Source organism: Mya arenaria, chromosome 3 (genome assembly GCF_026914265.1).
Source record: "Mya arenaria isolate MELC-2E11 chromosome 3, ASM2691426v1".
Classification (NCBI taxonomy): Eukaryota; Metazoa; Mollusca; class Bivalvia; order Myida; family Myidae; genus Mya; species Mya arenaria.
The window spans coordinates 68,211,538-68,224,175 of record NC_069124.1 but is presented as its reverse complement, the minus strand read 5'-3'; the positions used below and the strand labels follow the sequence as shown (position 1 = coordinate 68,224,175).

General features: G+C 35.5%; 1 protein-coding gene across 1 annotated transcript in view; it reads left to right on the top strand.

Moving 5' to 3' along the window:
* Positions 1-12,638, top strand: part of LOC128228911 (cyclic nucleotide-gated cation channel alpha-3-like) — a 49,117-nt gene that overhangs the window by 14,578 nt on the left and 21,901 nt on the right. Inside the window, exons 2-3 of the mRNA XM_052940457.1 lie at positions 1,323-1,585; positions 9,754-9,905. Coding sequence (XP_052796417.1) covers positions 1,364-1,585; positions 9,754-9,905 — 374 coding nt within the window. The 5' untranslated portion in view covers positions 1,323-1,363. The remainder of the gene's footprint in view (positions 1-1,322; positions 1,586-9,753; positions 9,906-12,638) is intronic.

The window sequence follows — 12,638 nt, the reverse complement described above, 5'->3', positions numbered from 1 at the left end:
CATCGTGAATAGTAATATAGTACTTTTTTTACTTTATTTTGAAAGCACAATGAATTTACATGGCTAAGTTTCTATTTAATTTAACATGTAAATTTAACATTTAAATGTAAGGACACAAGTGATATAAGAAGACTGACTAAAGATAAGATCGCAATTTTCTCATAGTTATGGTCGAAAATTGATGTTTTATGGCTAAAAGCGTTACTAAGGCTTTAAGAAAAATGAGTGTTTTTCGGCCGTTTCTTGAACAATTAAGTTCTTTCTATTATGAATCTTAATAGACTTAATGGAAGGTATTGATGCCGGAATAAGATGATTCTGGGACAAAAATAAATAAAAAGGCAAAACTATCAATCTGTGAGAGTCTAGCTTTAACCCCTTAAAGCCTTTTGCTAAAGATTTTTTTTCAAATACCAAAGAATTATTAAATCCCCAAATTTCGGGTCCATAATTAAAATAAGTAAAATAAACGGATCAAAAAGATCTAGTTTAATTGGTTTGGACAGTGTTTATACAATATACATTATGTATATCCGATTAACATGTACCAAGCGGATTGCCATATCACGTTTGTACTTGAACCCTTTGTTCATATTTTAAGTTGTCCTAAATAGTCTTATAAAGGATATTACGTTTTTTAATGTAAATAAAAATGTATGAATCTATTTAGGTAATTTGTATCCTTTTCCCAATATTCTATCGATAACCTATATCACATTCTTTGTAAACACTTTTCTCTCGAGCATTGCATGTTGTGTTGAGAAATAATTAAACTTAAAACACAATATTTACATGAGAAGTCACATTCAGGAGTTCGTGCGGCACCCTGACAACGTCTTACATGCCTTTGTGACCTTCATTTAACTATTAGAATTGGAAGCCCGATGTTTAGATTGCATGTCTTGTTAAGCAAATATAATAAATCGGTTTATGCCGTACGATTGCTTTACGCTTACCGTGGCAAAGTGGTTTTCCAGTGTTTGTCAGCCCATAAATCGAACATTAAAACTAACCCCGTAAAATGGTAATTGTTGTAAATGGCGTTTTATCAGTTTAGTAATTGAGTTCTGTCGCGTTGGCATCACAATGGATCCGGAATTAATGTTTAGGAGGAAACATTTCTGTAGTAATAAGAGCCTTGTACTACTATTGCCTCTATGACATGCACTTGGACTAACTTGAACACTGTTCGATTAATACAGCTGATTGATGGATACAGTCATTATACAGGATTGTGAAAATAGCGTTTCCGTCAATGCGTTATAATACCTCTATATTTCTGCAAAATAACTTCCATTAAAACGGTACATATATATTTTCAGATGTGTAATACATAGCCACCGACAATCAACGGAACGCCGCAATGACGGCTTCAACTAGTAAGGTCCGAGATCACGTGACTTCTCTACGGAAAAATAACCCAGATGAAGTGGAGGTGATTGAGAATGGCGGGCTCAGTCCTCAGCTGTCCGTAAAGACGGACGCCGACGCCGACGACGATACCTGCTCAGAAATAATCCGTATAGAGCAAGAAGTGAAAGACGATGAAGGAACGGCTGTTGGAAGAATTGTTAGAACAATACAGGTAAGGGTACTTCTTCAATTAATTAATGTTGATCATTTTATGGTGGTTTAACTTGAGAAAATTATCATACTGAAGCAATGTAAATCATGTGTTCCATGGAACTTGATCATTCTGAATGCAATTACAGTGATTTTTATTGTTCTAAATGAATTTTGTTTATCTGAACGCTTTGCGTGATTGTTTGTTAATCTGAATAGTAAGGTAATATAACACAACTTTTACGTTTCTTAGTTGTTTTCCCTTAACTAACTAATCGTTTGTCCGGTATACGCGCAGTCGTTAGCGCACGCACTCTCTTTTCACTAAGGCGTATGTGAGTTAGGCTTGTAGTCACCACGCCGGTCAGGTTTGGTTCCTCTGGGAACTTCAGTTTCCCCCACAACACAAGACAACACTCTTATTCAACATCGTGACAACGAGACTGATTCATTTGATATTGTAGTTACTATTGCAAACGTTGGAAACTTACTACATTTGAACAAACTTTATCCTGTGTTCATGAAACACTAAATAACATTGATTGATTGAAACTGTGTTGTACTCACGATCTATGCAGAACGCTTAATGTTTTCGTTTTCTATGAACACCACTTTTGAATCGTCATTTAAGTGGTATGTTTGAATCCTTATATTTATTTTCGTTGACATCAATTTCAATGCGATTTTTGCATTCTTATGATATTCTGATTGCTTGTTTTGTACTAGTCGTGTCGAATGATACATGGTTTATTACTATCGAATAATGGTAGAAAATATTAACTTTGTCAGAACATCAAGGGTAGGTTGGCGAGATGTGTAAATACGATCTAATTTATTATGCATGTGAGACAAGTACAGATTCAAACATCAGCTCTTCTGATGTTTATGAGTTATCAAAAATAGAAAATTAATAACATCTTATAAGTATTTGCATATTTACACACCATAAAAAGCACTTGCTTGTGCTAATGGTGCTTGAAATATGGAAATATTGAAATGTAGAATACAATGAAGATAATACAAATCGTTTATCGAACGTAAACGTAACCGCCAAACTAAATAACAATTATTAGCACAATAGCACTAACAGATGACAGAACTTGTATCAACTTACCAAAACTCATAAGTTTACTTCCAAGCATTCGCCGTATCAAGCCAGGACAACAGTGTTTGCAATTATTATTAAAATGTCAACACATTTGTTTTAAATTTAATTTAAATATTTCTCAGGAAAAGCATTACTTGAAATCATGTCGTCCTAATCAATACTTGTTGAAGATGAACTTAATGCACACAGCAGTACTATAATGTGCATTGGCAATGTCCTTTAGGTCTTGCCTTTTAAATGCAATTCTGGCAGGGAAAAAACAAAAGTCTTGTGCTTAATTGTTTAAACCGAAATTGTAGTGTTTGTAGTGAGAATTCAAAAAATTCCTCTCGTTTAAAACCCCCTCGTGAGCAATTACAACGGCTGTGCCATGTTCATTTTAATAAGATATTTACAACATTCATCATCTAGTGGGATAAGACAATGTTCACAATGTCTTTAATAGCCAGAAGAGCAGCAGGTTTTATGGAGAGAAATTGTTCTGGGAGATTGAATTTCCTCAAAGTAACTCGCATTATACGATCACATTACTTTGTTTTTACCCTTATAAATCGTCCAAGCGGATTCGATATCTTAATAATTTCGCAAGCGACATAACTTTCCAGTTGTCTGATTTTAATTCAGTGTAAATGTTGTCCCGGAGTATTGACTATTATTAAGGACCAAATGCACACTCTATTCATCATCATTAGGCATTTTATAACAGACCACTCTCGCCGATGCAGTACTAAACATATTTTCCAGGTGGATTCGATATCTTTATTATTTTGCAAGAGACTGCATTTTCCAACGGTGTATGATATTGTCCCAGATTGTTTTTCAATCAGGTCGCTGGATTTCCAATAAGTAGATATTGCAAGTACAATGTCTATTAAAAAATATGAAAACAATCTGTCGACTCCTCCGACGTTAAACCAATACTATGGGATAACATCAAGGAAAACTTCTATGATAATATATGATAACAGAACAGAACAGATAGGATTACGTGCGTATACTATTTTCTTCCTCTTAAATGGGCATGCAATAACGTACTGCTCTGGCCGAGACTGTTAGTTTCCTTAAAGAAATAAACGCAACTTTTATTGGCACATGAGTCTTCATTTTCATATAACGAGATACACACCGCGGCATGTATTGCTTGTTTATGAAGGTACGTAGATTTCCATTAAGCCGGATTAGGCGAGTACAAAAGGATACACACATTTTCTGCGTCATTTGGTTTTACGACGTATAATCGCCCCGGGGAAACGTCGTGTTTATGTGTTGATTCATATTTGATGTATGAATTTCATTATGTTCGCATTTATGGGCGATTTCTTTTGCGTACATATGCAAAATAGTGTTATTTTATTGCAGCCAGCTGTTAAAAGTGTTTGGAGAAAAACTATGCCATTTTCCGGGCTTTTAAATGAACATTTGTTGGACATTTAAAGGCATGTTCTGATGTTTATGGGTTCTTTGAAAAGTTAAGCTTTCAGTTAAGTGCAAACATAGAAATTCACAGAACCGATATACACCTCATTTAATATGAATCACTAAATAGACTTTCTGTTACCTCAAAAGCCTTTCAACTCATTTTAAAGATGTACTCTTTCTCCCAAATAAGATGTACCACAATTAATACAAGTCTTTTAATTTACCGAAAGGGGTGAATAAATAATGGTTCTTATAAAGGATACCGTGTTTAATTTGAATGAAAGTTACATAAAACACGAGGTTTCTACCTTATGAGACGATAATTGATCACTGTAAATCTTTAGGACACATCAGTCATTTGATATGTGTGCGTTTTCAGCTATTAAATACACGGTTACAACCTTGTTATCAGTAATTAATATTCTCCATAAATGCATTATTTAGTAAGTAGTTTAAGTGTTATCAAACAAAATTTATATGTGTTATACATTTGTTTATGTATTTATTTTAAAATGAGTGCCACTTTACGAAAAGATGTCATAGCTTGTTCCTATTTGACCAGATTGAAAAGATGTGCCAACCAACGCACGACAGACGGAATAACAATAGAGTGGTTTAGTACACAATATAATGCATAAAAATGCTAAAACATGAACCGCTGAAGGCAATTTCTTATGCAAATGCCAGAAAGTAGCCATGGGTTTCATCTTTTCTTGGCATTGTATCCTGAATTTTCTCTTGGAATTATGTCTATCGGTCTAAATTATCATGTAAATGTGACATCAAATCAATTGTTTCTGAAAAATAAAGATATAAATTACTTTTGAGACATTTCTTTATCAAAGTTATGACCAATTTATCCATGCGTGACCTAAACTCCGGGGGTGTAGGAAAAACGATTTTTTTTTAGAAATCATATATACCAGGAAATATACTTGAAGTTGTGGAAAACTTATTCTCTTGAAATCACTATAGGTTAATGACCTTGGCCGATCTTTTAACTCACTGATACACCATTTAAATTTCGTGAATATTGTAAATGCAGTTCTGGTTCTTTCATATTCTTATATTTATTGCATTTAAAGTCTTAATGTTTTAATAAAAATGTGTGTGTGTGTGTGTGTGTGCGTGTGCGTGTGCGTGTGTGTGTGTGTGTGTGTGAAAAATTCCTTTATAATGTCGTTAAATATGAAAAAGAAGTTGAAAACTTTTTAAGCTGTAATTATTTAAAATGTCCTGCTCTAAAATATCTTATGATTCTAACGGATTAAAATATTTAACATTGTTATCCATGCAATTCTGTCACTTTGCTAAATGAGTTTAGTTGGTTATTGAGTAATTACTTAAGTATTTGCGAGACACTGGAACTAATTCTCAGACATTTCTCAGTTAATACCTCCTTCACAAAACTTGAAATAGTTTGGCTGAATATTGCATATTTGTAATTGAAAACGTACATAACTTCATCAACGATATATACATATTGATTGTTGGTGTTCGTACCATTTCACATATCAGAATATACAGAAAAGTTATATGAAACAAACTGTGTGTGTATTTCAAGTTTCGCAATATCCTTTTGTCTACTCAGCAGAAGGGATGATTTATGATGGAGGAAATTGTTATGATATTGGTGTCGTTCGTGTGACAGTGTCTCGAACAATTCCGGCAAACATAGAAAGACAAAGAAAACATTGTGAAAAAGGAAAGTTTGAAGGTTACCCTTTAACAAAATAAATCACGATATCATCCAGGTTTGAATTTAATACATATCCCGGCCCAAATATCACAAAAATTCTTAAGTTAAATCTCAATCTCAGTCTCAACTCATTTTGTCTGATAACAGCTTTATAATGATTCGAAATTATTATACATGTTTTTGTCCTTTTTAGAATACCATTTCTTCATAGAGTATTTAGTCAATATTTTATAAAAAAAATATTTGAGAGCAAAAACTGTACTCGAGTCAAGTTCATTATTTTTTAGTTTTACCCAAGTACATTTTGTGCTATAAAATTCTTTTAAGAACATTGAGCGATGAATTTTATCAACAAAATTCACAACTTAAAGAGCTTTAAAAACATCAATAAAACATGTCATTTTGAATAATGTAATACTGTAACGTGGAAAAATGAGTTTAGAATGAGATTTAACTTGAGTATTTACGTGATATTGGTGCCCGGTGTCCTGGTATCGCTGAAGGCCATTATAGCATCCGCAGTCCCACTACCCAGCACGTGCACGTGCCATCAATACGATGTTGTTGTTTTTTATTAAACAGAAGATTGAATGCCTTCCAAGTGCCACACACAAATTACCGTTTAATGTAATATTTCTCGATTTTGATGGCAATTCATTTTTTGTTTATGATCGAATTTTAATTCCTAGCAAACATTTATTAAAGCGTTGGCGACACAAAAGTACAATATTATACTTATGTTATTGCGTTAGAACTTAACCTATTCGTTACTACTATGATTAGGTGTGAGTATCTCAGCTTGCTATAACATCATTCCATTGATCCCAAATGAAGCGCACAGGGTGGGAAAAAACATGTGCAATGCAAATTTGTGGCATACTCATCATTTTCCTAATCATCAATTATAAATTTCGGTGTTTGTTCTAACCTTTTACCCGAAATTATAAAATGTGTATTTATAAGTAAAAATTGGGCAAATTGTTAATGCATGTATAAACACTTATGTTACGCCTGAATGTGTTCACGTCACATTGTTGCGTAAACTCGCAAACCTTGTTCGTAAATCCGTTTTTAAAATACTTGGATATTTGTTACAAGGTCATTCATGTCATAGACAATTATAGATCCCTTACCATGAACTCTATAATAAGTAACGATTTTACTGCATGGTAGTGATGCAAAGTCTATGTGTCGCAAAATACCAACTCGACTATTTAAAAATATATATATATTAGATCTGCAAAACATTTACAAATCCACGTAGACTTAATATGCAAATTGACAGACATATCGTTTCGAACGTTGTCGCGTGACGATTACGCAACATTGTCCCTACACTGCAGACTTCCTGTTTATATAGGCCGATAATAGCGGGTTGCTCACAAAAATACGGACTGGTTGACGTCATCTTAAATGTTGGAAGAGGTATGAACACGTGGAATAATATACATATATAGAGTTAACCATATATATTTTGTCTGAAAGTCAGAAACATGATATCAAACCTATATAGATGGTGAGAACGGTTAGGTGGTAATAATGTCCGCATCTCATCAAACATGTTGTGGGTTCTAATTCCAACAGGCGATCTTTTTCATGACCTCTCAAAATGGACATCAGTACAAGTTTCTATCAAGAAAACCGACTCGAGAGTGTTTCTCGAAGCTATAAGCTTTCTTCACAATCGTGCTAAAAAATAATAAGTATGAACTACAAATTATACCAACAAAACCGACGTCAAATGAAAATGGAGATATCAATTAAGCTTTACATCGTCAAAGATGTGGGGTTTTTTTTCAAATATAAAAAACATTAGAATATCCTTCACAAGAACTGAACAGTAGCGTATTGACACCAAGACCCACTTACACTCATGCAACAAATGACCAAACAGCGAATACATCTAAATTCCTCATCAAAGTACTGCAATGTTTGGTTGACTCTGCAATATGTCGTGTAGCCCGGAGTGGCAGTCAGTCATGTTTCTATTGTACAGAAAATACATTCAGAATTAAAATTAACTCGGTGATATCTGAGATGATGCCTCGTCATTTAGAAAGGTCAGTCTAGCTTATAGGATGGGGAAACAGCGATACGCACGATGTTGGTACAATAAATGGTTCCAGTTTTTTGTCGTCTGGTTGAACAAAAATGTATTTCTATATAGCGCAGGAAATGTCTTTGTAGCAGGATTAGATTACTTCGAAATAAATGCATGTGTATGATTGGATGTTGAGTTGAAACTTTTTAAAAATTAGTACAATGTAACCGACTCCTTAAAACACTACCTCCGTTCATGATACCGAGCCTGGCGCACCCTGATATAAATATTCATAACTGTTAAACCGATGGAACGATTTACTAGTCACCTAACAAGAAAACATCTTGACAAATACATGCATTCAATTTTGAAAAAAACAGATCATGTGAAACAATATTAATTTTAAAATTGATTTTGTTTATGTTTAGATAAAGCGGCAGAAATAAGGCAAAACTCCTTCGTTAGTGCTTAGATGTATTTCACTTATACAAATACTCATACAACATAAATGGATATACACTCATCATATCACATTCACCTTGTTGATTTTTAAGGGGCTGTTTGTGTTCCTAAGAGTGGATTTATATAATTGAATTTGCTTTAAAGAAGAAATAACACAAATGACGAATGTATTAAATCCAAAATACAGCTACGAGATAACACACATATATAATTCACAAATGCTTATATTTCAAATTTTATTTTAATAAATATTTCTGAAATTCGTTTTTTATTTATTGTTGAATTATCCTCAAAAATTGTCTTAGATACTAAGCTATATTAATTTGGATAACTTTTTAAACTGTGTTTAACTGTCTAGATATCTAGGGGAAAACTAGTTTAAGGGTCGAAATGTCTAGGGTTTGAAGTATTGGTGTGTTGAAATACTTCTCCTTACGCGTTTCAATTTCAGACTAAACTTAAAATTAGTTACATATAATGTCATTAGCTGAGCATTCAATTATGTGATGTTAACATAACTATTCTTGAATAGTTTTTGTCCCTAGGATGGCAGCCTTTCTTGCTGAGGAGTTAAATGCGGCAATGAAAATACGATTAACTTTTACCCGTTTAAATTCACTGTAAAATTGTGGTATATATACTCCCCTATAGGGTACGAAAACGATGAACATATTGATTAAGCACAATTAAGGAGAGAAGCAGATGCGTGTGATACTTTGTGATGAACCTACATAATGTGCTGCACTTTAAATTGCCTTGTCTAACTGTGCTATGTTCAGCAAATAACGTGACAAAACCAGCGCTCAAGATTTTCTATAGAACAAAGACTTATCTTGCGTTGTCTGTCGGGCCGCTATAAGATATATATTAACAAATCTCGGTGGCTTTCTCTGATAAACGACCTCATTTAGGGATCTGTCAGAAACGTTTTTATCTTGCGACCAACAAACGAATGGGATGTTGTTTTTCTGATCAATGCAATGGGCATATGGTAAAGATCAGGCCATGTTTGTCACAGTTGTTTAGTCCATTGCCTGAAATGCCTATGAATCCTCGAACGTCTTCATGCCAGTTACACTTGCGTTCAGGCGAAATTGATTGAAAGTCTTCCAATGCCCAAATGAATATCGGTGCAAACCAAACTTGAATACCAACTCATTTTGAGAAGCAATCGTTGCAAGGAGACAACACTGATGTACATATATGAAATGGACCCGTGCAGAACATTTTGATAACAACATATAATGCTGTTTGAAAAATAGACAGCAGTTGCACACATTGTTTTTAAAATACATTTCAAAATAACTATTATGACCTGTTACAAGAACACTTTCAATTAACAAGATTTGTCTCTGAATATTTTCTGGCCTTGCTTGTCCCGTGAAAAGAAAAGGAATTGTTTAATTAAGCCAATGTTTTAGTGTGTGTTCTATACATAAACTGTTTTTCTTTTCTTCACAGGTCATAAAAGCCTGGGCGTCAGGAAGATTGCGTGGCACGCGACCATTGCCACAGCGACCAGATTCGTTTCTGGAACGCGTTGCTATGGGCGGGGCAAACGAATCCAGGTCACATACACCAGAGAGACGGACAAGAAAAATATCTGATATCAAGTGAGAGTCTTTGTGGTTTGAATGTAAACGGCAATTTGCCTCGCTCATAAATATTTATCTATCTATCTATCTATGAGTTAAGATTTGTTAACAAAAACAAAACATATATACCTCCATTTATATACGCTGTTGCAAAAAATTGCTCAGAGATTTTCATAATTTTATATGTTCAATTCAGTTCAATATCTTTATTTCCTCCTTAACGGATATATTCAATAAAAAGATATGTACAATTTACAACTAAAAATTTGTCATGAATGGTATCACATTTTAAAACAGTTTATTGAATACCATTTTAGTAAAAGTGTTGTTGTTAAAACAAAATTGCTGGCAAGTAAGTACTGTAGAATATAATATTTTTGTTTAATTATGTTCTGTTTTTTAAACAAACATTCATTTGATGTCACGTCCCTTGCGTGGAAATGTAAGGAACATGTATTCAGTATTAAAACGTCAGTTTATTATTCCCTTTCAAATTACCCATAAAAGACTTATAACAACACACTCAATTGTCCGATGCTATGTCGAGTAGCCGAGGTAGGAAGTATTGATACTCTTTGTTCTTGGACACAGTATCACTACTACCTACCTCGGCTACTCGACATGAACACATAGTATCACAACTACCTACCTCGGCTACTCGACATGGACGCAGAGTATCACAACTACCTACCTCGGCTACTCGACATGAACACAGAGTAACACAACTACCTACCTCGGCTACTCGACATGAACACAGAGTACCTAAACTACCTACCTCGGTTATTCGCCATGGACACAGAGTATCACAACTACCTAATTCGACTACTCGACATGAACACAGAGCATCAAAACTACCTACCTCGGCTACTCGACATGAACACAGAGTATCACAACTACCTACCTCGGTTAATCGCCATGGACACAGAGTATCACAACTATATTCCTCAGCTACTCGACATGGACACAGAGTAACACAACTACCTACCTCGGCTACTCGACATGAACAAAGAGTATCACAACTACCTATATCAGCTACTCGACATGAACACAGAGTATCAAAACTACCTACCTTGGCTACTCGACATGAACACAGAGTATCTAAACTACCTACCTCGGTTATTCGCCATGGACACATAGTATCAAAACTACCTAACTCGGCTACTCGACATGAACACCGAGTATCACAACTACCTACCTCGGCTACTCGACATGAACACAGAGTATCACAACTACCTATCTCAGCTACTCGACATGAACACAGAGTAACACAACTACCTACCTCGGTTATTCGCCATGGACACATAGTATCAATACTACCTACCTCGGCTACTCGACATGAACACAGAGTATCACAACTACCTACCTCGGCTACTCGACATGGACACATAGTATCAATACTACCTATCTCAGCTACTCGACATGAACACAGAGTATCACAACTACCTACCTCGGTTATTCGCCATGGACACATAGTATCAATACTACCTACCTCGGTTATTCGCAATGGACACAGCGTATCAATACTACCTACCTCGGTTATTCGCCATGGACACATAGTATCAATACTACCTACCTCGGTTATTCGCCATGGACACATAGTATCAATACTACCTACCTCGGTTATTCGCCATGGACACATAGTATCAATACTACCTACCTCGGCTACTCGACATGAACACAGAGTATCACAACTACCTACCTCGGCTACTCGACATGAACACAGAGTATCACAACTACCTACCTCGGCTATTCGACATGGACACATAGTATCAATACTACCTATCTCAGCTACTCGACATGAACACAGAGTATCACAACTACCTACCTCGGTTATTCGCCATGGACACATAGTATCAATACTACCTATCTCAGCTACTCGACATGAACACAGAGTATCACAACTACCTACCTCGGTTATTCGCCATGGACACATAGTATCAATACTACCTACCTCGGTTATTCGCCATGGACACATAGTATCAATACTACCTACCTCGGCTACTCGACATGAACACAGAGTATCAGAACTACCTACCTCGGCTACTCGACATGAACACAGAGTATCACAACTACCTACCTCGGTTATTCGCCATGGACACATAGTATCAATACTACCTATCTCAGCTACTCGACATGAACACAGAGTATCACAACTACCTACCTCGGTTATTCGCCATGGACACATAGTATCAATACTACCTATCTCAGCTACTCGACATGAACACAGAGTATCACAACTACCTACCTCGGTTATTCGCCATGGACACATAGTATCAATACTACCTACCTCGGTTATTCGCCATGGACACATATTATCAATACTACCTACCTCGGCTACTCGACATGAACACAGAGTATCACAACTACCTACCTCGGTTATTCGCCATGGACACATAGTATCAATACTACCTATCTCAGCTACTCGACATGAACACAGAGTATCACAACTACCTACCTCGGTTATTCGCCATGGACACATAGTATCAATACTACCTACCTCGGTTATTCGCAATGGACACAGCGTATCAATACTACCTACCTCGGTTATTCGCCATGGACACATAGTATCAATACTACCTACCTCGGTTATTCGCCATGGACACATAGTATCAATACTACCTACCTCGGTTATTCGCAATGGACACAGAGTATCACAACTACCTACCTCGGTTATTCGCCATGGACACATAGTATCACAACTACCTACCTCGGTTATTCGCCATGGACACAGCGTATCAAAACTACCTACCT